The sequence below is a fragment of the Homalodisca vitripennis genome, chromosome 3 (genome assembly GCF_021130785.1).
Source record: "Homalodisca vitripennis isolate AUS2020 chromosome 3, UT_GWSS_2.1, whole genome shotgun sequence".
In the NCBI taxonomy this organism is placed as follows: domain Eukaryota; kingdom Metazoa; phylum Arthropoda; class Insecta; order Hemiptera; family Cicadellidae; genus Homalodisca; species Homalodisca vitripennis.
The window spans coordinates 12860695-12888441 of record NC_060209.1 but is presented as its reverse complement, the minus strand read 5'-3'; the positions used below and the strand labels follow the sequence as shown (position 1 = coordinate 12888441).

At 33.8% G+C, this 27747-nt stretch overlaps 1 protein-coding gene across 1 annotated transcript; it reads left to right on the top strand.

The window, feature by feature from the left end:
* Nucleotides 1-90: 90 nt before the first annotated feature.
* LOC124356584 (excitatory amino acid transporter-like) lies at nt 91-27747 on the top strand. The gene is made up of 11 exons (XM_046807670.1): nt 91-868; nt 3519-3644; nt 4471-4678; nt 6017-6059; nt 8483-8598; nt 9510-9656; nt 13137-13370; nt 19614-19799; nt 20664-20798; nt 23110-23206; nt 26710-27747. The coding sequence occupies exons 1-11, from the start codon at nt 718-720 to the stop codon at nt 26821-26823; spliced, it is 1557 nt and encodes a 518-aa protein (XP_046663626.1). The 5' UTR covers nt 91-717; the 3' UTR covers nt 26824-27747.

The following is a 27747-nucleotide window of genomic DNA, read 5'->3' as shown; positions in this document are numbered from 1 at the left end:
TAAGGGAAGGAGGTTAAATCGATATGGTCGGGGACGGTGTTGCTACGGGGGAGTGGGTGGTACAGCTAGAGGCGGGAGCTGAAGGATTAATTTAGTCTGTTGCTAGCCACCGAGGGTAGATGAGTGTTTTGTGACCCCTTAGCACCCTGTAGAGCAACCCGTCCAATCAGCTGTTTTCGTCGTTCATTAGAATTTACGTTAGGGAAGGACAATACCAACATAACAGAGAATTATCTAAAGTTTATCGATTCTGAATGAAATTGCCACCTCATTTTGTTGCCAAATGAGTGTTTTTTGTAAAATAAATGTTATACAAACAATGACTCCTCTTATTACACAATTTTTATAAATAAATCTTTTAATGCGTTTTCGTTCATTTTTGAACGATTCATTCAAACAATTTAACAGAGAGAAAATAACTATTACAAATATTGTTATATCCCTGCTGTCCAATATTATTTGTACCTACTTGCACAAAACAAAATATTCTCATACAATTATTGTGTGAAATGTATATGACCTAAATTACATCGACATTCTCATGAGTTAGGTTATGTGAGTTAGCAAAGAGTGAGTTTCGCTGCAATTAAAACATATATCGACTAAGGTATTAAACTCAATATTCTTTATTCAGTTATAAGATACGAAAGAAAGTGTGTACTGATGTTCTTGATAGCATTACATAGTTGACATACAATATTTAAGAATCTCTCGGCCATGCCTTTGCCTAGGCCTGACTCTCACCCCTTGGACAGGATGTGTTCTAAGGACCACCAGGGCGACAAGAGATCCTGTCTTCGCCGTTGGCTGACTGATAACCTCTTCCTCTTGATGACCTTCACCGGCGTCGTAATCGGCCTCACTTCTGGCAAGTGTTTGTTTGTTTTCATTCAGATTTTTAGTTGTTAACTGCACGTAAGTTGTTTAAGGGTGAATTTTATTTTCTGAATATTATGTTTTATTGGCAAATTTGTATTTCTTATGCCGACACTCGTTATGAATGCTTTTATAAGTTGCAATTCCTAAAAATTTTGACTATATCAAGCGTCATTGAAGGATGAGCTCTTCTTATTGGAAAACACTATTTTCTATTATTTGATAAAAGAATATAGTCACAATTATCAAATAATTTTATTTTTGTCACACGAGGGCTTTCGACATCAAAGATGCCATCGTCAGGTGTGAATCAAAAATTTGAAATATAATATCAGAAATTAACCTTACTTTTTGTTTTAATTGCTGAAGTCTGTTAGGCTCAGTAGACGTGATGGTCGACATTTCATTGAAGGAGGAGCTCTTCTCATTGGAAAACACGATTTTATATTACTTTATAAAAGAAAAGTCACAATTATATAATTATTTTATTTTTGTCACAAGGCCTCGCGTGACAAAAATAAGATTATTGCATATTTGTGACTTATCTTTTATCAAATAATAGAAAATCGTGTTTTCCAATGAGAAGAGCTCCTAATTCAATGAAACCTTTTATAGTTATATTTTTAGGAATTGCAACCTTTAAAACCTTATCATTTCCAATTTTATTTTTGTTTCCACGAAATATTTTTTAAATATTTCAATACAATGTTAGCGATATATTATGAAAGGCGAGTTAAAACCAATTTATTTATTGTATCCATTAAACTCCCACGCCCAACAAGCACGGTTTTCTGTACACGTGTTTGTCTATATTATCCCTCTAGGGCGTGCCTGTTTCTAGTCCAGACAGTACATAGGCAAGGCATGTTGACACGAGTACATCATCAAGGCTGTTTTAGAATCAGCTGTTCAGCCAGCTGGCTTCCCGCCAAAACCTCCATTCAGGCAATAACAATTAACCACGTGTTTGAGTCGCGATCCAGACAGTTTTAGTTCAGATACCGACCTTTATAATTATTATTTGCTACAGACAATTCTCCACTTAACCTCTACAGTCTGTTAAGTTATATTTGATCATTGTTTGTGTATCGGAAGATACACGTGTCTATCTATGTTTATGTTACTACAGAGTAGAAAAAATAATCAAGCAGATTTAAAACCAAAAAAGTCAGTGTATGAATTAAAAGCAGAATTTAAACTTAATCTGGATTCAGTCCGTTTTGGACTAACGAGATGTAGTTTAAATTCAGTTTTGTAGATTGTCGATCAAGACTATGAAATAGATAAGCCAATAGCTAATAATGAGTTTACTAAAATTATCATTTGTTTACTAAGCCGAATCCGAAAAGTAACTCTTAAAGTGAACACAGTTTGATATCTTTCACTCTAAATGTACTAGTTTTGCTTTTTTTTAGTTCTGTTACTAAATTACGGCTAGATAAAAATACTTAACATTGTTGCATAACAACAGTACTTTAACCAAGTTAATCTTCTATTTTATTTTTATTTCCTACAAGTACGAATACACTAAAATACACTCATAAAAGTCGATAGCAGTTTTTATTCCAATAACAAAATTAGAAGCTGAAAATAATGGTATATTCTTTAAAGTTTACAGTCCTTTAATGTGTTTTATGATTATACTATTGTTAATATCATAATTCTACTTGTAAATTGTATTTGATCCAATGTAATTAAATAAGTTATATACTGTATAAATAATTAAATAAATACCAAATCTTCCAGCTTTCATCGAAAAATTAGCAATTTTTTTGTAAAATTGGAATGCTCATAAAAATAAGGGTAGAAGATTCATGTTCTTTAACACCTCATCATTACATGAACTGTGTACAGATAGAAGAAGATGACCAAGACAAAATGTTTAGACGTTGTTGGAGTTACAAAAAAGCCTTAGTTTTCTTGCAAACGTATATTAGCGAATATATTTTGCTAAAAAGCAAGTAAATAAATATGAATTATAATAAACACAAAACATTAAAATTACAGTATACATACTTTAGTTCAACATAAATGGTTATATTTGATCACAATGTTCATTAGTTTAGAATATAGAATAGAAGAATATAGAATATACTTTATTCCAGAAAATATAATTAACAAAAATTGACATCAGCACTGGTAGGAATTACTAGCCACAGTATCCAGTAAGCATGGCTAGCTAGCTCAACTGAAAGTTGTACTTAATTATATAATGATCAGTCGAATCTTAACAAGTACATCGTGTGGTTAATCTGCAGTGTGCACAGCCCACAGTTAACATTTATTTTAAACATAACATGTTTTAATAATAAATTTACAAATTAAAATCTTTTAATATACGTAAAACTGTACAAATTCGTAAACTAAAATTTGAAAAAAGTTATCAATATTAATAAAATTTAAAAGCCAACTTTTCAATTTATTCTCAAATTTGTTTCTATTTTTACAATTTTTTATTTGAAAAGGCAAAAGATTAAAAAATTTTGGACCCAAAAAAGAAAAACTTTTTTATGTTTTATGAGTCTGAGACTAATTTGTAGGTCTATCTCTGTAATGAGCATAAGTTTTTTTCACTCAGTAAAACTTCCTGTTTTATTATGTTACATTAACTCAATATATAAAGTGTATGAATGCCTGTGCAGGACTCCTGTTGAGGCCAGTAGATCTTCCTAAGGATGTTGTAGTGTTGATCTCATACCCAGGCGAGCTCTTCATGAGGATGTTGAAGCTGATGATATTGCCTTTTGTTATCTCATGTCTTATCATAGGTAAGTATATTTGTTAATATATCTCACATTTGAATGTCCTCTTGCTTCAAACCACTGCTCCTCAAGTTGAAACCTTCTAAAAAGTCTAAATATTTTTAAAGTGTCTTTTATGATTGATGAAACATATTACCACACGTGAAGGAAACAGGGTTTTTTCCGGGCATTTGGCATCGTTCAGTGATACAAAAAATCAGTAACACTTCTTTTCGAGATCTGTAATCTGATCTCTTCTTCAGGTAGGTGGTTGGTCGACGAATGCAGACCTATTGTGACCTGTATTCTGTAGTTCAGTTTTAATAATTAGTGTTGTGTTTAGTATTTTAATAAGTGCATGTTTTAGAGTTCGTGAAGTTGACACACAACATGGTGGTTGTGGAACCTGATTTACACGTGTCACAACGCTCTGGCATAATTAATTTATTTTAGCCTAGTTTGTAATTATGTGTTAGGTTAGTTATTTACCTGAAGAAGAGATCAGATTGCAGATCTCGAAACGTAGTGTTACTGATTTCTTGTTTCACTGAACGATGGCAAATGTCCAGAAAATCCTGTTCCCTTCACAATCCTTCCATAGTCAAAAACAAAATTCAAACAAAGGATATTACAACATATTATGTTATATTTGTGAATTTCCTACTGTACTTTTTATAAATTTTGCTGTAAATAATAGATTTAAAATCTTAACATTTCTAGCAGATCTTACATAGTCATTTTAATTTTAAGCACTCACTGCCTAGAAGTACTAAAAATTATTTAGTTATTTAAAAAGTTCTATATTATAAAATTTATCTGTGGAAACAATATTATTTTATGATTTTCTGACTAGGTACTGCCACTATTAACATGAGAAAAAACAGTCGGATTGCGATGAGGACGATTATTTATTTCATAACGACGTCAACCCTAAATGTGACTCTTGGCCTGATCCTTGTTCTGACCATCCATCCAGGGAGTCCTCAGGTCCATGTCAACACCACGGCAACTGTTGATAATGGCAACACTAAACTCTTGGACAGTTTTCTGGACATGGGCAGGTCTGTGTTACTCCTATAATTGAAAATCTAACTCAATTTGATTGTTGGATTTATTCTGATAGCATATACTCACAACAGATAACATCTTACTTCCTGGTAGTTGTTATCATGAGTATTCCACAAATTTAATGATTTCCTCACAAAATAACTCCTTGAGATCAGTTACAAAATGCTTTCAAAAATGTTTTAGTATGGAGTTGTGCCAGAATTTGAGGATCTGGAGTTTGATTCTTGAGTTTTTCTAATGTAAACATGTGTAGTGTTTTACATCATTTTTAAAGTATTTGTAGGCCAACAAATTTTGTGAAAACTAAACTTAATTATTTGATTTTTTTCATTTTAAAATGGCGGTTGAGAGTATGTGAAATGTAAAACTCTACAAATTACTTCTTAATAAGTGTAGTTAAAACGTTAAAAAAATTACTTTCATTTTAATTTCACAGTAAAATTTGGGTTATTGGTTATGTAACATAATAATTTTCTCAATGAGATCTTTTTGCTGTCCAAACTCGAAATTTAAAAACTCAAAATTGTCAGATCTTAACATTTTTAAATGCTTACGTATGTTACATTATATACATAATTTTGTTCTTCTTCACAAACAAGAGTACTATTACTTTCAAAATTTTTTATCCCCAGTAGTGTTCACATTAAAATTTTAAAAAATAGTTTTTGAAAAGTGACGCCATGTTAGAATGTACAAATAAAAATACAGTTTGATCCAATTTAACATCATGTGTGAATTAAATTTATTAAGATAATGTTACACAAAAATATGTCAATACTTCTAATTTTCAGTGTTTAGCAACAAAACAAAAACATTAGAAGTACACCAAACTGAAGAAGAAATCGAGCCAATTAAAATAACAAAATGTGATTAACCCTTTCATTGCATGTCTAGTGATACACATGATAAACAATATTTTACAATATTTAGATTTACAAGCTAGGCACTGAGAATAAAAGGGTTAAAATTGTGTACAACACCTAAGGACGTATTTTGATATATACAATTTTTTTGCTTTTACATCCAGTAGTAGACACATATTAAATAATGTTTTTGTAGATCTATGAACTGTAGAAGCTTATAATTTGTGTAAAATACTGGGTCTTTTAGATAGGCACTGATTTGAAAGATAGTTCTAATTTTTCCTTACTTCGTATCAACCCAACCCTATAAAATACAATGGTTAATCTTTTTCGTCAGATGACAAATTTCAGAATGATTTACTGCTGAACAAAAAAAATAATTTTCATTGATTTTGAGTAAGTAGTACTTTTATGGTCATATATGCGGTTAAGTAAAAGTGCTTTAATTCCAAAACTTGTCTGTTACAGAAATCTAGTAACTGACAACATATTTCAATCCGCCTTTGAACAGGTGAGGTAATTTTGTTGTTGTGGATTACGTAGTTTAGTTTACAAATTTTAAATAGGGGGCTGATTACTTATGTTTGGTTGTGTTGTGCACACTCATTTCTTAGTTAGCAAACATATTTGTACGCATTTTTTTATAATTGGACGTACGTTTAAATTAGTGTAAAACATATCTTTGCCAATATCTTCTAAAAATTCTTCTTTACTACATCAAAGAGTATTCAAGATCTTTAATGTCAAGAACTGGTAATTCAACTCACTGGTTGCAGTACTTTTAATCTAGAACCAAACTATCGATTAATAAAAACTACAAAATTACATCTTTATCATTAAATTTCCCAACATTGTAATATTAGACAATAATGGGAAACCAACTCTAATTGGAAAAGACAATCATTGCATTTATTACAATTACATTTATTAAGTGTACTGTAGACTACCATGAATCTAACAAACGTTTCTTTTTTGTTCCCTGAATCTTTAATCTGGTTTGCATTATATCAGAATATATGAATTTATTTTTCTTTTTTTGCCAGACTAGGTTTAAAACCTTCATATCTCGGTTGAATAGACAGTTAATTCAATTCGTGATACTATCTATAATTAATTTTCAAAGTATTACCTTTAGCTATATGGACATTTAACTTGATGTTCTTATTTGTCTTCCAATTATTTTCATTTTTATTTCCAACAGTATATTGTAAGTAAAATAATCATAAGGTAAAAGTTTGTTTGTGAAAAAATGTTTTTACATCACATTAACAGTGTTATAAGGTCCCTTTATTGTCCACTAGTTGTTACCCTCGGCTTCACATACAGTTTCGAAGGCTTTGCACGTGTATGAGCATTTCTGGTTGGAGGGAATTATATTTCCAACACCAATGTTAAAGTTTGCCTTGTTGCTAAAATCAAGAAAATATTTCAAAAAGTGTATATTTGTGGTCATTGTAATTTACTTTGGTCTCAGTATGTTATTATACTATAGTTTATTTTGCCTTGTTTCCAAGTAAATGAAAATATAAACTTTAAAAGAGAAAAATTGTTAATGCGGGCTATTCTTTGGAGATAGATATATGCCACCGCGTTCTTTTTTGCAGGTCTTTTTGAAATGTATAATTCCTAGTACATTATTTCGATATAAGTCATAAGGTTTAGTCAGTATTAACAATGCAAGCGCTGAAAAAATATCAATTTTCGCATTATACAAACTTTTCTCTACTTTCTATGATTAAAATATTGATGTATCATATTAGAAACCTTTCCTAGTTCATAACAAAGCCGACAGTGAAAACCGTATCAAATTCTGTTGAGTAGTTTAGAAAATATCGATACACAAACAGACTGACAAAAAGCGACTTTAATTCATATTATGTATTGATGTTATGTTTTTAATTTTTTTGTGTGTGTAATATAAGTTCAGGAGGTTTTCAAGCCCACTGGACCAATTTTGGTACAATTTGGCATATATGTGGTATGGTAATACTGCCAAAAAGTTTTCTTGTTTAAAAAAAATGTTTATGTAAAATCTATGAATTTTATAAAAATCAAAAAGTTTTCTCTGAAGTGGATTCAACCTTAGGATAATTTCCAACATTTATCGATCACTAACTGCATTTTTCTAAAAATTCTACTTCAGAAGGAAATTATAATTTTATTTTTTTATACAAAATGAAAGTTCTTTTTGTAATGAACATTGCCTAACAATGCCCAACAGTTCTCCCAACGTCTTTGACCTCCTTGCCTAACAAAACATGTTCATAAGAGACTATATGAATAGATTGATCTTGATTGAATTCTATATGTAGATGTAATCTATAAATATCCTGCCTATAAAATTATTTCTTCAAGTTTTAATTAAAAATTAAACCCAGTAAGTTATAATTTTTAACTAAAATGTAACCATTCTGGTCAAAACGATTTTCTTAACAAGATTAATTATGATCTTAGTTAAATTTTAAAAATGTACGTCTTTTTAAATAGTTTAAGAAATGACAAAAAAGTGCATCTTCATATAATGCAACTCAAATCTTGAAGACTTGAACAAGGTTTTTAAGTCATTTTAGATTTTATTATTTTAGAAAGTACAGTACAATTGACTACTATATAATTTTAATACTATATTTGCTTACATAAATTGTAATTTGATTTTGTCCAAAGCTATCTACTTGAAACTGAATTGTTTTGCAAAATTAAGATCAAACTCCTCAAAGCAATTCTGTGAGGCGAATGACTGATAACTTTTTTAGTGAATAATCTGAGATTATGTGTCTGAGTTTTCAATCTGGATTATTTGTTATTTACTTCTTGGATTTTAGATTATATTTGAAGAGGTGATGATTTTTACAGTCAAATGATGATCGATTGAAAATCAACAAGTAATACGTTATCATGACAAACGTTTAACTAATATATCACAATTTTTTGCAGACATACACGGAATACTACAGTCCAGAAAAGGAGAAGGCATTAATCAATGATGCTGCTGTAGAGAAAAACTCCACCCAGAGTTCTAAAACTCCACAGGCTCGAAGACTTTCCTTCAGGTATTTAAGTCAATATTCTTTGAGACCAGAGCCGTTCCTAGAGTTTGTGGCACCTCCCCAACAGCACAAATATTTTAAAAATTATAACTTAAAGCCAAACGTCATTAAATTTGTCGACAGCCAAAACTGACCAAGGGAAAACGTGAAGTGTGCGCACACATTAATCTAGGCTTACACATGAAACACAAAGACATGCAAAGTGGAATAAAATCGTTGATCCAATGATAATGACAAGTATGATTGATTACGTTATCATTTCCGTAACAATATAAATGATAACATCATCATTTCTTCAGCTGTCCATATTATAACAAAACAATATTTATTGAGAAAAATATTTGTATTGCACATTCATATTACAATATTGTACAAGTAAGCGTAGGCTGTGGCTATGTTATTATCATGCTTTCTGCTTCAGCGTAAAACCATGATGTCTCAGCCAACAGAGGGCTTTGAGCATCTTGACCTACATTTTGAAAGGCCTTGTTTAAGACAACATTTAACAATTAATAAAGGTTTAACCGTTTAAATTACAAGCATAGTTAACTAAAAGGTTAGTTAACCAACCTATCTTGCCAAGAACGTAGCCAGGAACAAATTTGGTGGTGGGGGGTCCAGACAACTGATATCTTCCCGTAGTGGACAGAGAGTAATGCTCCATTTTGTTCCTTAAAAAGTTCTTGACCCATTTCTTTGTTAAGATTTGATCTTTCAGCAGTACATGTCAGTAATACTGAATTTTGTAAATAATAATAATTGTTTACTAAAAAAGTAATTGAAAATTTGGGGGTCTGGACCCCTTGGACCCCTGGCTGGCTACGTCCTTGTATCTTGCAGTAGTTAATTGTTGATGTTTTTTTACTATAGTGGTTACAATATGTTGACTGCATTGATGCCTTTCCTTGTTTTAGAAATGGGACCAACACGCTTGGCATCATTTTCTTTTGCATTACTTTTGGATCTGTTCTCGGATCCATTGGACCCCAGAAGACCGTTGTTATAGAATTCTTCACAGTCATCTACCAGGTGCTCCTCAAAATGCTTATGGGAGTAATATGGTTAGTAAACAACTCTAAAATATTTATTAATTTATAGTTCAATAAATATATGTAGATCAATTTCAGAACTCAATTCTCTCATTGTAAAACAAATACGAGAACTACAAGATCATATTTTTGCTCTTGTTACAGCATTAATATTGAATTTTGAGTTTAGCTCCAGTTCACCTTCCTTTTATTGCAGTGTCTGGTATCTGACGCTGTCTCAGACTTGACTCCTGGAATCTGGAGTAATGTTCGTCTGAAGAGATCCAGTCGAAGATGAAAGTCGACGATGAAGAAGCTTGTTGAACGAACATTACTCCAGATTCCAGGAGTCAAGTCTGAGACAGCATCAGATACCAGCCGCTGCAATAAAAACAAAGTGAATTGGAACTAGACTCGAAATTCAAAATATTTGTTATTGTTACATTGCCTTTATCGATATCATGTGGGCATACAGACAGAAATTAATTTTTTCCAGCCCCTGAAGCGATAGGCTTCGCTAACCTTCAGTGAATTGAGAAATTGAAATTCCACACTTTGAGAACTGGTACCTGTCTTCCTCCTTGTCCAGAGAATTACAAACACCTTTTATATTACAATAAAAGTTCAGATACCTTTGTAAAAGTATTAATAACAATAACATTCTTGGCTTAAATGCTCCCTTTGAAAGGAACAATAATACTAAACAATCGAACAAGAACAAATGTCCTGTGTGAGCTGTAATTATTTTGTCTGTCTGTATGGCTCTCGCAGTGGTGGTGGAGACAGAAAAAACATTATATTGCTCGTCCAGTATTACTAATTATACTAACATTTGTACTATAACAGAGCACAGTCATTTGACATTTTAACATGTGACAATTCATGACATTACCTTATTTGACTAAACGGCACGACTTTCATAAATTTTATCAAATGTTCAATATTCCATTGTATCAGTTTGTTTGCATATAAACAAGATAGAGTTCAATGATAGTTCATGTCCCTATATGTGATTTGGCTGAGTGTCAGCGAAGCCTATAACTCAGGGTAATCTCGAGAATAAATTAAGCTACAAACTTGAAATTTTATATATTTTGCTTAGCAATTACTAAGGGATCTGGCAAAAGTACATCTGACTGTCTGTCTGTTTTCTGTTGGATATTTAAAAAACGATTTGAGTTATGGAACTGAATTGATGCATGATACTTAATTTCTACATAGGTAAGTTGTTTATTATGAAGGGAAAGCTGAACTATCCACATAATATCTTGAGAACAATTCCGTCTGCAAAGTTTAAATTTTTGCATGAAACTTCATTTGCACAAAGTCATGAATGAAAGTCATTGAAGCCTATCACTTGTAAGTAGGCTTGTAAAATTTTCTTCTGTCTGCCTGGAGGCTATATAAATTGCTTTTTTATTTGATTGTCTGTCTGTCTACAGGAAATCTTGATCTTGAAATGATTTGTAGACTTGAAATTTTGCATGAAACCTCAGTAAAGCTTGTTATGCAACATGTGGGGTGTACTCCGAATACTGCTTTGAGGTTGAAGAGAAAAGGTTGTTGGCAAAGCCATCATGTGACCGAATTCTACCTCAACGCTGGCAAGATAAAATGCAATTTTCTTTATTGTGCATTCATTAAGAATTGCAATGGTGTCATAAACACATAAAAGTACTTGTTGCTTTTCAGTATTTTCAAAAATTCCTTTAATGAGTAGACCGGTCTTTTGATCAACCACTTCTTTAGCTCCTGGTGGAGCTTATTGCCAGTCAGGTCTCTCAGGCAGTCCGGTAGGTGGTTCCTCAATTTACAGCCTGCATAAGACGGTTTTTTTCTCAGAGAGTAGTTCGATGTACTGAAAGGACCAGCTTGGAGCCATGACGAGTGTTATAGTGGTGTAGATCATGGTTTCTTATAGGGTTTATTTCATCTACATGCTTTATGGTTTCAAGTATGTAGAGAGCCTACCACTGTGAGGATTTTTAGGTTGGTGAAAGCTGGTCTGCAAGTCTGTAGAGGGTCAAGATTAGCAAGAATTCTTATGGCTTTCTTCTGAAGAACAAGGATTTGGTTCATGTTGTGTGCTGGATTTCCTCCCCACGCTGTGAAGCCATATCTAAGATGTGATTCCATCAGGGCGAAGTAAGCTGTCTTGGCTGCAGAGAGTCTCCGATGTAGTTATTCTTTGGATGACATATATTCCAGCACTGATGGTCTATGTCCTCTATGTCACATTTTAATTTGTTAAGATCAGGTTGATGATAAAGCTAATATATTTCCAACATTGCCTGCAAGCTGACAGAATAGAATTCCTCGCACATGTTTGCCAATCTCATTACAACTTCACAAGGCTGGTAAATAAAGTCTGCAGAAGGACTCTGTCTATTTTCTATCATTATTGTAGCATCTGAGAGAGGATTGTTAGTGAAGATTGAGTGAACCTGCTCTAAAGACAGCTGAGATAGCATTGGCGACTCAATGCCATTATCAGGTAGGCTGTTGAGATGGGGTTGATAGTAAAGTCAATGGGTGATCTAGAGGTTGATGATATAAGGTTACTAGCAAAACCTGTTAGTACAGATTTTGAGTTGACGACATGACGTTTTTTAGGAAGACGATATATTTACACTGCTATCTTGAGGCTAGTGTGGTAGTATTGCTAGGAAACCCGTGTATGTATTCGTAACTTCTATGAAACTGGTGAGTCACGATTGCTAGTGAATATGAAGCAGATACCAGTTCTAAAAGCATACTTGTTCAGTTTCCTTGTACCACATAGAGATAGAAAACAATTATAATATCCTTCCATTTCAGAAACTCTCTTTCATGAAGTCATACAATCAAAGTGGTTCTGTTCTCTTAGGATAAGAAGCTTAGAAATTGCACCTAGTTCTATAAGGAAGGACCTTTGCGCTGTTTCCAGAGTGACAGGATATTCTAAATGGGTAAGATGGGGGTAGGGCCAACTTCCTGTCGAGATCCATGAGGAAGAATTAGGGCACTAATCTCAAAGTCATGTCTCCCCGGAAGAAGAGGAGGCCAGCTCTGAACCAGCCTCTCCGGTCAAAGTAGGCAGGGGGTGGCACACCCTTGTTGAGGCTAGCAAGAACCTCTGATACTTAAGGAACGAACCCCAGGCACTCCAACAGTCATCTCCCACAGTAGACTAGACCTATCGAATTGACCTTGCACCCCAGAATCTCGACATTTGCAGTTAGTGATGTGCCGCTGCTGGACATCCATAAGGTTGCCCAGATGTTTAAGTGACACATCGGTTTTTATTGTACCCAATGTGGGTTTAACTGGAAGGTATAAACCAGCCAGAAGTGATCCCTGCTGGGTTTTAACAGTTATATCTAAAAGCTTTCACTATTTGAAGTAATAAACTTGAATTCAAATATATTGCTCATGTATTAGTCATAAATTGTAATAATAGTGGTATATTAAAACCATTGTATGATTGATATCTCAGTTTTATGTCTTTCAATTCTTCTTTAAAGGCTTTTGCAGGTTCACCCCAGTGGGAGTGGGTAGTATAATCTGCGGGAAAATCATATCGGTGGAGAACCTCAGTCATACCTTGACTCAACTCTCTTGGTTTATCATCACCATGGCTGTTGGAGTATTCATCTATCAGCTGATCATCTTGCAACTCATCTACTATGTGTTTGTACGAAAGAATCCATACAGCTACTATGTGACCTTGGGGCCAGCCATAGTGACCGCCTTCGCCACTGCCTCCAAGTGAGTTCCGCTTTCATGTAATATCCTTACATTTCTACAAATCATTTTCAATTCAACCGATTTGCAATTTATTGTGCATTACAGAAGTGATCATGTTTTTTAAATCTTAAATTCTTGAGTTAAATAAATACAAGGAAAAAATTTGGAGGGGTCAAGATAAAATTGGGAGGCCTCCTCAGGAAACATTCAAATGTTTGTAATTTTCAAATTTAAGAAGCAAAATATTGAATTTTGCAGAAAGTTTTAACGTTTTTGAATAGGTTGTATCGATGATTGATATTCATGATTGTGGAAGCTCTGCTTTAGTAGGCTTTGTAGGATTAATAATTGAAATTGAATAGGTTTATGTAGTAATGACAGAAAGTAAGGCAAGTGCAGTGAACCGCTCATTCCCCATTTTGTTCTTTAGAAAGTTCTTGAGCCGTTTCAATGTTGAGAACGATCTTTCAGAAGTACATGTCAGTAATAGTGATTTATTTAAATAATAATAATCGTTTGCAAAAAAGTAATTGAAAATTTGGGGGGTTCAGACCCCTTGAACCCCCTCGCTGGATATGTCTGGTCAGATACAAAATTAAGAAAACAATTAAGAGCATGAAGTTAGAAGTTATCTTCTCTTTATCTAATCTTTATTGCACAATAAAATACATTAATACAGAAGAGGTGCATTAATAAATGCTTAAATATAAATATAAAATATGTTTAAAGCAAAGAGATTGGACTAAATAAAATATAGGTACTTCCTAGATGTTAAAATGTTATTTACAATAAATTAAATTTCTATGAAAAAAGTTAAAAAGAATAAATATATTGTATTTAAAATAAATACTATGCTTATAAACTAACACTCAGTAAAGGATAAATGTATACATGTGCTCTTGAAATAAAAGCATAAAAATTCTTGAACACAGAAACAGTGACTGGATTGAAAAACCAAAGTCTCTCTCTTGAACTTCTTTATGTAAACTGGGAAATGATTAAACAGACTGATGCAGGCATAATATGGAGATTTGTCATAGAAGGTAGTGGGTACTGTATTAAAGAACTTTGACTAACATGCGAATGTACATGGTTGCTACTTAAAAATTTGCCTAAATTACTTGTAACAAAAACTACACATTGATATACGAGTCTATAAACGGGAAGGAAAGGGGAAAAAGTTTGAGATTTTTAAATATTTACCTGCATTGATCTCTGAAACCAGCGTCAGTCAGAACTCTGATGACTTTTTTTGCATAAGGAACACGCTAAAAACACACTGGAGCTACCCCAGAATATCAAAGCATACGATATTAAATAAACAAAGTACACTTGTTGCAGAGTTAGATGATCAACAAATAGAGAATGTTCTCTATTTTTTTTTTTCTCTTAAGACAAGAAGCTCATAAATAAATTGCACTTAGTCCTGTAAGAACCTTAGCGCTGCTTCCGGAGTGACAGGATATTCAGGATGAGTAAGGTTAGGGAAGTAGGGGCCGCCTCCTATCGAGATCCTTGAACAAAAAATTAGGGCACTAATCTCAAAGTCATCTCCCCCCGGAAGAAGGGGAGGCCAGCTCTGAAATAACTTCTCCAGTCAAAGCAGGCCCCTAGGGGGTGGCACACCCTTGTTGAGGCTAGCAAGAACCTCTGATACTTAGGGAACGAACCCCACCAACTCCAACAGTCATCTCTCGCAGCAGACTAGACCTATCGAATTACCCTTGCACTCCAGAATCTCGACATCTGCGGTTAGTGATGTGCCGCTCTTGGACATACATAGGGTTGCCCAGATTTAAGTGACAAATCGGTTTTTGCTGTGCCCAATGGTAGGTTCAACTGGAAGGTATAAACCTGCCAGAAGTGATCCCTGCTGGGTAGAGAGAAAGCATTAGAATTAAAAAGAAAGCCGTGCTGAGTTTAGGAAGTAAGGAAACAACATGCTGATGCCAAGTGAGAGAACTATTGATTAACAAGCCAAGAAATTTAGTATAAGAAACAGTATTGAAGTCATATTAAGGATACAAAGAGTCTACCTGAGGAGTATTGAAATGATTTTAATGAAACCTTTTTTAAACTGTGTTTAATTAAGATTAAGTTTTCAGCTGTTTGCATCGAACAAAGAATTGTGTTGTTGAATACTTTGAATTAAGGAGCAATGAAGGACATTTTTGTTAGTGCTTGTTGAGGCAACTGTGAAAGTGTTATCAGCATACATTAGAATTTTTACTTTGGACATGAGTTTTGGGAGATCATTGCAATAAATAAGGAAGAGGAGTGGACGAAGAACTGACCCTTGAGGGACGCCCAAGATGACTTTTGCTGGTGATAACATGTAAGTGATACTTCAATGAGTTTTACAAAGAGGATTTTTTAATATTCCTGAGCTAAATACTTTTTAAGACATTAATTGAACTGTAATAAAACTATTTAGTCAAATTTTTATTATTAGTTTGTGTTTTTGGTAGCAACCGGTACTGAGTTGTGTACAATTTGAATTTTTTTCTACCGTCTAGTCACGGTTTCATTAAAATGTATTTATTTTAGAAAATTGAATGTTTGGTATCTTTCTAATACAGTATTTTGACGTACAGAAATACAAATTGTATTTCTAATTTGCCCCAGAGTTGATTTAACAAGGGGTTTGAATAGATTTCAATGAATGGAGCAAAGTATCCTATTGAAAGTTCACCAAATTTGAATTATTCATATAAATATTTTTTATATTAATTTAATGAAAACAATATATTTAGTAATAACTACTTATAGCCTATAAATTATGGTATGTTTAGGTTTTGAGGCTTTAATGTAGTTGTTTGTTATTTATAACCAAGAAATTTAAAATAAATGTTTAAAAGGAGCAAAGTAACCCCATCTTATGGTACTGGCAGCTTATTTTGTGGAACATGAGTATATTTGCATTTTTTAAGTATATTTTTATCCATTACAACTGTTTTAGTAACAAATATGAAGAATAAGTAAATGTCAACAACATGAAAGTAACTAGCAGCTGATTGAATAACAACATAATAAATTACATTGCACATCAAGTTTTTGTATTAACCTTCAAAATTATTTGTGAATTAAGCTAATCCAAAAATCTTCAGACACATTGAATACAGACAGCACTTTAGAGTTGTATTAATTAGTTTCTGTGGAATTTAAAAACCGATGTAACAATGTTTAGAAGAGGTGGAAATGATAAGCTTGAAGATCATTCTACACAAACAGAACTTCCATTGCACCAGGAGAAGCCAAACGTAGAGTTAATCAAACAAAAAAACAAGAAAGAGAAGACAGGTATTTGGTATATGTTATTTGGAGAGAAAAAGTGTAAAGCGAAAAATAAAACACAAAAATAAAGTGAGTGATTTAGATGCGAAGACCAGGTGTGACAAAAATAGAGTGGTGGTAAACTCTACAAGAACGAAATTTGGTGCTTCAAAAGAACACCAAATATGTGAAAATATGTCAAATTGTGTTCCATCAGAGGATAGAGGGGGCTGTGGATGGCATCTTTACTTCTGCATTGACAAACCGCAACAAAGTAAAAGCCACTCAAAACAAAAGAGAATGAAACAACAGAAAAATGAAGACACCACAATGAAAATTAGTCCAAAATGTTGCTCGAAAAACACAAATGTGAGTGATTCTTTGGAAGATGAACTACCTAAAATAACGATAGTGTGCGATCCCTCGGATGAAATTGTCCCTGAAGAAGAAACAAATAAGGAAAAACAAAGCAGAAATCGATCAAATACTACTGACTCTGCATATTCAGCGTCAGGAAAAATGAGTTTTCCTCACTCGGAGATTATATCTCAGGTACAAAATTTAGAGATGAATTTTCAAAAACAAGCATTTGAAGATCACAAAAAGAAAGTAACAAATAAACTACAATTTAGAGGAACTACAGAGAAAATTGTAGTGAATGAAGAAGAATTCAAACCAAACCATGAAATATTTGATAAAAACGAAAAGAGTGAGATGACTGCAAATGATCCTGAAAAATTTGAAAGTATTGTTCAATCAGTAACCATGAAACCAGCTGTGTTTGTCAACGAAGAAAACTCTGCTGACAGGAAAATAAGAGTTACTGATCCAGATGAAGAAGCCATCCTGAGAGAATATGAAGCCTACAAGAAGTCTTCAAAGATAAGGAAAAGTACAATGAGAACTGCCAGGACCAGTGTTATGACATTCAAGCGCCAAAGACAATCTCAGTTGGAGACGAATGTTTCTGTGATTCTCAAGAAACTAAACAGTATCGAAGATAAGCTTGCAGAACTAGAGAGCCAAAGTGATACTGACAACATTATGATGGGCATTTCATGTAATAAGAGGCAAAGCCATGTAGCTATCAGGTTCAATAAACATGCTGACAAGGAAAAATTGAAACATCAAATTCCAACGAGGAAACACCCATTTAAGGAAAAAGACGACCACAAAGTAGTTTCAACGAAAAGTCAGAAAGAATATGTCATTGTTAATTCACCTGGACAAGATAAATTTTCAAATGAAATAAAATCACCAGAAAATGTTAAAACTGTTGTAGGCCCACAACACAATTCATTTGAAATAGATGCCCATACTCTAGGAGGTAACTCAAGAATGATTAAGTGCACTAACCCAAAGATTTTGATTGAGTGTCCCAAAAGAAGCCTCGGGAGCAAGACCTGCGATCAGTGGAGAAGAATCTCTGAGGAGTTGAAAATCTCCAAACCGAATGTGGCATGTTGTGCAAAGTGTTCCTGTAAAACCTGCTGCTGTAACAAATAAAGTGCTTTTGTAACCTTACTAATGCAAATTAGTTTCTAATGTGTTTTATAACGCTGTATATTATTAATAGTAACTTCATTATGTATGTGTAAGGAATTCTTTTCTTTAAAAAGTGTGCAAGAAAATAATAAATAATCACAAATTTGGCAAAATTATTTAAAAAATTATTATCAAGTAATTCTCTGACTGTTCTTGAGAATATTATTATACAAGTTAGTTTTTCTGGCCTTCAGAATGTAAAAATAGTTTGTTATGGTAATCTCTGGCAATGAATGTGTTACATGTCAAAATTTTTCTAGTTATAGTAGTTTTATTTCCACAGAAAATTTACTTTTTAATTAACTATATAAGTTAGCTTTCAGTGACAATTTCACTATTATGTAGGAAACAGGATTTTTTCCGGACATTTGCCATTGTTCAGTGATCTATAATCTGATCTCAAAACTTAGTGTTACTGATTTTTTGTGTCACGAACGATGGCAAATGCCAGGAAAAATCCTGTTTCCTTCACAATTCTTCCATTGTCAAAAACCAACTTCAAACAAAGAATCGATTCACTATTATGTTTTTATATACGGTATTTGAATTATTTCCTAAATGTTTATTAATTGTCCTGAACAGAGGTAAGGGTTTTTCTTCTCAGATGCAACTGGTATCCAATTATATAGCTTTAAGAGTATTATTTACAAAACAAAGAGTATATTATCTATAAAATAATACTTTTAATTATTTTAATAAACACCCACCATCTTATAAAAGGACTTGTATAATAAAATCTATTATGACAAAAAGCTGACTATAAGTAATAATAAAAAACACTCTATGGTTTATTTTCTTAAAAATTTCAAACATAACCACAGTAACTCTAAAATTTCAACATTTAAAACTGAATAGAAGCAAATCAACTTTGTCAATAGTCAATTGTCCTTCAGTATTCATTTTTGTCAAGTATTTTTTACAGGGACGTAGTCAGGGAAATATTTGGGGGGAGTGGTTAAGACAAAATTGGGAGGCCTCCCCAGGAAACATTCAGATGTTTGTAATTTTCAAATACAAGAAGCAAAATACTTATTTAATTTTGCACAAAGTTTTAAACGTCTTTGGTTGTTTTGACGATTGATACTCATAATTGAGGACAATGTTTTAGTAGGCTGTGTAGGATTAATAATTGATTTTGGTTATACTTAAGTAATAATGTAATTACAAACAGTTACTTTTGTTGTCTGCAAAACACTGTGCATAGTATGCAAACCCACACTGAGAAATGATAATATGTAAAAGAGTTTTTACAGAAATAAAGATTCATCCTGCCTCTGGTTACCATCAACATGGATGTCACTGCCTTGTTCCTTGCTGTCTCTGTCTGCTTTCTGGCACAGATCAACAACATTCCTCTCCACATTGAAGAGATCTTAAAGCATCTTCACAGATTAAACCAATCCATGTTTAATTCTTGATCCTAGATGGTTTGTGTCCGTGTGATAGATCAGCAGCCCTCCCAGTGACCTTCCAGCTACTGGATGAGAAAGTCAAGGCAGATCCTCGAGTGACAAGATTTATCCTGCCTTTGGGTACCATCAACATGGATGGCACTGCCTTGTTCCTTGCTGTCTCTGTCTGCTTTCTGGCACAGATCAACAACATTCCTCTCCACATTGAAGAGATCTTAAAGCATCTTCACTGATTAAACCAATCCATGTTTAATTCTTGATCCTAGATGTTTTGTGTCCGTGTGATAGATCAGCAGCCCTCCCAGTGACCTTCCAGCTACTGGATGAGAAAGTCAAGGCAGATCCTCGAGTGACAAGATTCATCCTGCCCCTGGGTACCATCAACATGGATGGCACTGCCTTGTTCCTTGCTGTCTCTGTCTGCTTTCTTGCACAGATCAACAACATTCCTCTCCACATCGGAGAAAAATTTTGACTCTCGGGTCAGTTTTAAACCTACTTTATTGAAAGGGATGCATGAAGACAAATTCTGATTTACAAAATGTATTTATTATGATAATTATTATTACTAATTAGTAATTTATTAACGTTTTATACATTATTTAGAGTTTTGACTAGCCGAGGGATTGCAAAGCCTATATAGCCTATTATTTGAGATGCTCAACAAATTTCATTTGTGTCTGTCCGTATAGTATAGAACAAATTGACCTACAGACTAGAAATTTTGTATGAAGTTCAACCAGAATTTTTTTAAAGATGAATATACATCATAATTTTAGCGCCTTCAAACAGTGTTTGGCTATTTTTATACGTAACTGTCTCGTAATTGCAGTTTATAATTTGCAGGCGTTTGAATACTTTGATCTCTTGCAGCGCCGCCTGGTGGCTAGTTACATCGATGGGCATAGCATATAAACCTTTTCCGTGGATAAAATACATATACATAAAAATTTTCATAATGATCGGTCAAATAGTTAATGATTTTATAAAGGACATACAAACATTCATTTTTATATGTAGAGAATATTCATAGGTTATTACTTATGTATTTTTTCACTTCGTTTACAACTACTGTTTCTTCTAGTCTGTCATGTACGGCAGCCTCTATGTCCAGTGCCACCGTTCCCTCGGCTGCTCTGGTTCTCGTCCTCATGTTGTGCTCTACGGTCAACGCACCCCCAGATGATGTCTCTCTTCTGTTTGCTGTTGACTGGTTTGTGTGAGTATTCAAACAACAGGATAAGTTATTGTTAACCGTCCTTCATGCTGGAACATTTTTCACTCATAAGTACTATATTGTGTTGCTATACCTGATGGACTTGTATTGACTAAATGTGTATTATCTGTTCTGTTTTTGTTTATGTCATAGACTGACATTTATGTCAACTACATTGATTCTTTAACCTTTGATCTCACTAAATCTATTGATTCCTTAAAATTTCATAATGATCTAAAAAAATATCAGTTTTTATTTTTAAATTATTTTAACGATTTCTTTATTGGCTGAGTGTTAGCGAAGCCTATCACTCATGGGTCTGGAAAGATTTAATTTCTGTCTGTCTGGCCGTATGATTTCTCGTAACCGAAAATGACCTACCGACATGATATTTTGTCTGAGGCTTCATTTGTATATATTAGCTACACAGAGTTCGATGATGGTGCATGTCACTCTATGGAGTTTTGTTGAGCATTAGCATATAATATTTTTACATGGGTAGCCATGATGCCAACGAGAAAATAGCAGAATAAATAAAGTTGTAAACAAACTGAGTACGAACATATGAGATTTTAACATGGGATATTTTTATTCGTAGAGTAAAGAGGAAAAATAATAGAGTGGAAAGTCAACGTTCAAAGTCGGTGAGAAGATTTGATTTCAGAGGCTCTTGCATTGTAGTATCCTCCCTAGCTCACCGGAACTTTTATTATTTTAAAACTGCAATGAAATATGTCTTAGTGAAGGAAAATGTGAATATATCACGTGGTGAGATATTTGGAGAAAGATTTTGCTTCTAGACTTAAATTTTTTCTTAATAGGCAAATATGAGTTCTTTGATTGTGCATGTCCAACCATGGAAATTAGCTGAGCGTCATCGAAGGCTGACACAATTTTTCTTTTGCGGGATATACAAATTTCTTTTCTGTACAGTTTTCTCTCTGTGTTTCGGTCATCTAGAGAATGAAATGAATTTCATGCATTTGAAATTTTACAAGCAACCTTGATAAAGCCTGTTTTGTGACATGTGGTGTGGCGTACTTCTGTCTTGTTCTATATCAAACAGTTATGTGAAACGATTTTTAAATACAAAATGGCTTATATGGCTTTTTTCATGAAACACGATATAGGCCTACAAGCGTATATAATGTTTACTTGATGTGTTTTCAGAGTGATAAAACAAAACACTTATTTATTTGATGTCCTATACAAAATTAAACAGCAAATTAATGGTGTGTTGTGTTGTTTTTATATTGGAGTTATGAAAGAAGTTATTTTTCTCAATATGGCAAATTTTAGAAATGAAAAAAATCAGGAAAATTATTTTCAGCTTCACTACATCTAAAAAAGAGAAGTTCTAATACTAACTACTCAAAAACTATAATTAAAAAAAATGCTACTCTACTAGATATTGTATTAACCAAGTACGTATTTTTAAAATGGAACAAAATGATTAAGTGACATGTCGATTATTTAAAAAGTTTAAGTTTACATTATATTATGTTAAATTTATGATGTGGCACACAAGATTCAGGAAATGCTATTGTGGTTGTCCTTGCAGAAAAAGGTTAAATACATGCCTAATTTGTCTGTTATGTCGTGTTTAGATGATTTTCAAGACTTACATGCATATATATATAATATAAGTATTAGGTATATTCTTTGGTTCCTTTTTGTTGTTGGGTGAACAAAGAACCAAACAGCAAAAAAAAACTCTGAATTCAGAATCATGTAGATATTACTACAAACTAGAAACAGTTAAAAGTGTGAAGCCAGGCCCTCAATCTCTTGTTAGAGCGATTGGTCAAACCAAATACATCACTATTATGTTATAAAGGTTGATTTACGATCAAAATAGGATTTGAACACTGTTGAGGACACAATTGCTTTTTATGATGAAGAAGATGCCTTCCTCTCACCACCAAACTGTGTAGAAACTTCACAAATTTAATTATCTGATTCTGGCTCCAACATGGATTTTCTCTTGTCAGATCTCATTCTCAACCATTTATCATTGAATGTCATACATGATTCTAATAAAGATAATTCTTCCTTAGTAACATAAAATAAAGCATGAATTAATGCCCAGTTCTAAAAATGGTACCAAGTAACATCACTACGCTTAAATTGTTTCTTCTTTTGAAATTTGAAGACAATCTATGTAACACATTTTTGAAGAAAAGAGGTGATATGTGGTGGTAACCACTATAATAAATAGAAGGTATGACAGAGAGAGTACCCCAGGTACTCCACAACCTCTACAAAGGACATCTTTAATATAGTCTGAAATTAAGGTCCTGTTTTGTGTGTCCAGGGACAGGATGCGGACAACCAACAATCTGCTAGGAGATTGTTATGCTTGTGCGGTTATTGAGAGTCTATCTAAAAAAGAACTCAGTACAAACTTTGAAGTAAGTATTGGGTCTTCTACATAGGATAAAATATACTGCTTTTTATCACATTTTTGTACATAATTTTTACTATAATCTTTTATTGATGAAGTTCACTCTTACGTAAAAATACCCATACGTAAAATACAGAGTAGACTTCCATAATTACAATATCTTAATGCCTACCCTCGGTTGTCTGCAACAAATTTTCAAAGAATTTGTTTTCACATTTTCGCAAAGATATATTTTTTGTTGGTATAATTTAGAGAGTAGCAGTAGTTAAACCCGGAGTATAGGACAGCGTTATGATTGGTCGAGAGGAGGACACGTGATCTAAGATGGCGGCTAAGCCCCGCCTCCTGACGTCATCTCCCACCCCGCACCCTGGTGGCGAAGATATGAACTATGTAGTCTAGTAGCGTGGAATTAGAGTGCAAAAAGTGTACGGAGTCGACGGGTATTAAACCCGGGTCCCTAGGGTCGCGAGACTATCGCGCTGACAACTGGTCCGAGGAGCCTCGTCGAGAAGGAGTGTAATTTTGTACTATATAAGCAACGCTGGTTTAGCCGTCTTCGATGTGGGACCCTGTAATTGTGTAATGGTTGGGTATGTGAAAAAAGAACTAGGTATTGAAAAAAGAAAATATTACTTTATTGAACAGAAAAAAAGAAACTATTTACACATCTCAAGTAAAATACAGAGGCATCCTCTCATGGATTGCTTTCCGACAGATTGGACAACGGTAGAGTCTATGAGAACACTGTGAGCACAGAGTTTGTCCACAGGGTCTCAACCCTACCGTCGGCAATCTGTCCAGGCATACCGAGCACTGGACACGTCGTGGTGGGGGTGATGGTTTCGGCTCCTCAGGGGCAGTCCTCCGAGAGGCTTCCATCATCATCTCACCGATCACACTTCTCCACATTCCCGTAGGCTATGGAGAGAATCTAGCGTTCCGACGTGTCGACCATGAGATGATCGAGGAGCCAGAGCGTTTCCCTGAACTCCGATCTCAGGAAAACCAGTATAAAAATGTTAAAGTCTGAGTTTTTTCTTACAGTTAAGGATTTCTAAAAGATACTAAATACAAATTGAATTCAATAGTGATTTTTATATGGTAAATTATACACATTTAAAAGAATGTTGTGGCGTCTGCCACTTTTATTTTTGTTTGGCCGGTGGTCAGGCCAAAAGCCGTTGCCGAGCCTTTCTCGGCTACAGCCGGTGCTGTCGTCTGCTCTGGCTACTTTTCTAACCTCGTTGTTTGTTTAGTTGCAGCTGTTATTAGGGCCTAAGACTGGTACGTACTTGTTGCTTGCTAAGATTATTCTATAAGAGTTTAGCTGCTCTCTTCTCTTGGAACCGTGTCAGCGATAGAAGGTCTTGAAGATTTCCTGTGGACAGAGATTATTTTAATCGTTCTTCAAAGCTGGCTGCCACGCTCCGTATAGGCCCCGGCAGTGTTACATCGAAAAGGTTTAGTACCTCACAAACTTAATTGAGGGCCCAGTAGTGCTTCTAAATTCAGTTAACCAACGCTTAAAAACCAATATACATTGCAATGTTAGTTGAAGTAAAGGCACATTTGATATTTGTGATTTGGTTGTCTGGTAAGCAATATATGCAATTTTAATTACCTGTCTCATTTAAATAATAATATTGTGTTACTTCAAGGAAAATTATCCAGCTGTGTTGTTGTAAAACAGTCCTATCTGTAAAAGTGAAAGTAATGAAGATAAAATATATAATTTCTGTCCTATTTTCAGTACACCAATACTAGATTAAATTGGGAAGTTTTGTGTATAGCATCATGTACTTTAGGTAGTCGGGCATTGCTATATAACACTTTCAGCCCCAGATGTATGTTACTCTACGAGTGTAATTTTTACATTGAAACTATACTATGTACATGGAGCTGAGAGTGTTTAAACTATTTTACAGGTGTCTTTTACATGACCATCAGTATAGTTTTAGGAGAAAATCATTTAGGAGAAAACAACATAAGCAAGTGAATTTGTGTTGGATGTATGTCAAATAGTCTAGAGAAAGATGAAACAGTAGGAATTATGCTGACTGAATTGAGTAGAGTTGTTGATTGCTTATAATATGAGATATCGAGTAAAATATAAAAATGGTAGGATTGCAACATACCAAACATTAAATGTTTTTTAACATTGAGGCAGAAGATGGAGTGTGATTAAATTTCATAATATTTATTGGCATTAAATGTTTTTTTTTTTTTTTTTTTTTTAAGGAGAGACCGATCCCCTTTTAAGCCTTATTCTGTCCGTCCTCATGGGCCACTGGCCTGTGCGAGGATCTTATCAAACAGAATAAGGGGGAGAGTCCGATACATTACGAGTTGGTGGTACTGATAAAAAGTGCATTATTGACTAAGTCTGTAATTTTTCGTGGTCTCAAAGCCAGGTCAAAGTAATTGAATATTAACTTAACATCTAATGGTAACATAATGTCATAATCTAATAATACGATAACAATTCAAAAGATTGTGTTGAAATAAGACATAATAAATAGAACAGGCTATTAAAATATGTATTACAAAATAATCTCTTAATATTTATCAAGTAGTCTGCACTAAAATAGAAGTTGAAATTTAAAGACGAAAGTAAAGATTTTTCTATAAAGAGGCAATTTCAAGCAGATAAAGAATATATAATTCAAATTAGCAACCTCACAGACCTTTAATTACAACTGGATATTGTTTATTGAAACAAATTGATTTAGTGAATAAAATGTTTTCAAAAGCTATTTAGAAAACTTAAAGATCTCACGAGAATATGTATTTATTTATCAAATTAGAGCGTTATAAATATTTTAGATCAGTAACTATGTTGCTAGTGTATGTCTTTCTGAGCCTGTAACAATACCCTGATGGCCAAGGGCATTTCCAGTCCGTATTTTCCCGGACTCAGATCGAAAAACTTTCCTGACGGCAGATCAGGTTGGTAGATCTGGCACGTGATCTGAGGTCGGGAAAGTACCGATCGGAAATTACCCTGGTCATCAGTGTGAGCTTCGGAGGTCGGCGTACTCCGCACTTCTGGTGAAAAAGAAAAAAAAAACATTCCTTCCTCGAGATAGTAGCCAAATTCAAACTCGGATCACCTGAGCGCTCGTAAAGGTTAACTTTAACTTTTCTACTACTGGTAATATATTTATGATAACCTAATCTAAACCTTCTTATATCGCGTAATAACATGTAGTAAATAGGGACAAAGTGGCCTACGGATAATACCCAAGTATCTTGTTTTTATTTGTTATTATAATTGTATTTTTTGTTGAGCAGATAGCCAATTAGAATTTATATGAAAGCCGTATTTGAAAACTTACACAAAGCACGTTAAGAAGTATACTAAGTAAGAAATGATCTTATATCTATATTTAAAAATGAATATCGTGGTGGCCTAACTGTAAACAATTTTAGTAGTAATTAGTTATTATCTGATGTAATCAATTCCACTGTTCTGATTCACTCGTCTAAATGTCTTATCCTTTTGTCAAGGACGAGGAAAGCTTGCATTACTTTGGGAGCTCATTCTCTTGTGCCGCAGTTCCTGCTGACTTCAGGGAACAGAGGAAGAATCAGTTGAAGTCCCAGGATTTGGTGGAAGCGTAGAACTCACTACGGTTCTGGAGTGATACAACATCTGTGATGTACTATAGGCCTAGCCTACCTCTAGGGTAGTTCAGTGGCGTAGCCAGGGGGGTAGGGTTTATCCCCATCGAAAGATTACACGAAGATCAGGAATTCATTTTTCTGAAATTAAGTGACCTTAAACTGCTCTATGAAGACAGGAATCACAATCAAGTATTGAATTTGAGTGCCTACTTTGGTGTAGAAAATGGTATGATGTACAAGGCAATGATAAACTAAAACAAATTATGGCCATCTTGGACAGTTGCATCAACTATTCTACCTCCCCTAACATAAACTACGTGTTACGAGTTCTCGCACCCTTGCCAGTATCTACAGCTGAAGTTGAGAGATTATTTTGATCACTGAAGAAGATAAAAACATATCTTAGAAATTCCATGGAAATGATCAACTTGCGGACTTTGCTCTCCTATCAGTGCATTACCCAGTTTCCATAACAGCAGATGATGTACTTGACGAGATGGCAAAATCAGGCGTGAGAAGAATTTGCAAGATGAACTCAGAATCTTACTTTCAAATGTTTGAACCAAATTTCCGTTCTAATTTGAATAAAGTGTTCTTTTTTAAATGTTTGTTTATTCAGTAGGCCTGTTAATTTGGAATTAATAAAGGGTTTCATACAATAAATTGTTGCCTAAAATAAAAGTAGTGTTTAGCCATTATGTTTTCCAACTTTCTGAGGGATCACGCTCTGACCCTCTTTTTTTGGTAGTTATAACAACTCCTAATCTTGCTATGGCCCTACCACGAAATAATTCCTTGGCTACGCCACTGGGATAATTTTCCATCGATATTTAGAATAGTTCCAACATTTTGTATTGATCATAAGGTTGAAGTATTAAAACTTCATTTTTATAAGGAATTACACCAATCTAAGTTTTTAAA

What these genes read in the sequence shown, in the direction of transcription:
- LOC124356584 (XM_046807670.1), top strand. Translation starts at nt 718, where the DNA reads ATGCCTTTGCCTAGGCCTGACTCTCACCCCTTGGACAGGATGTGTTCT. An exon ending in GCTCGAAGACTTTCCTTCAG is followed by an intron (nt 8,599 to 9,509) that starts GTATTTAAGTCA and finishes TCCTTGTTTTAG; the next exon opens with AAATGGGACCAACACGCTTG. An exon ending in ATGCTTATGGGAGTAATATG is followed by an intron (nt 9,657 to 13,136) that starts GTTAGTAAACAA and finishes AGGCTTTTGCAG; the next exon opens with GTTCACCCCAGTGGGAGTGG.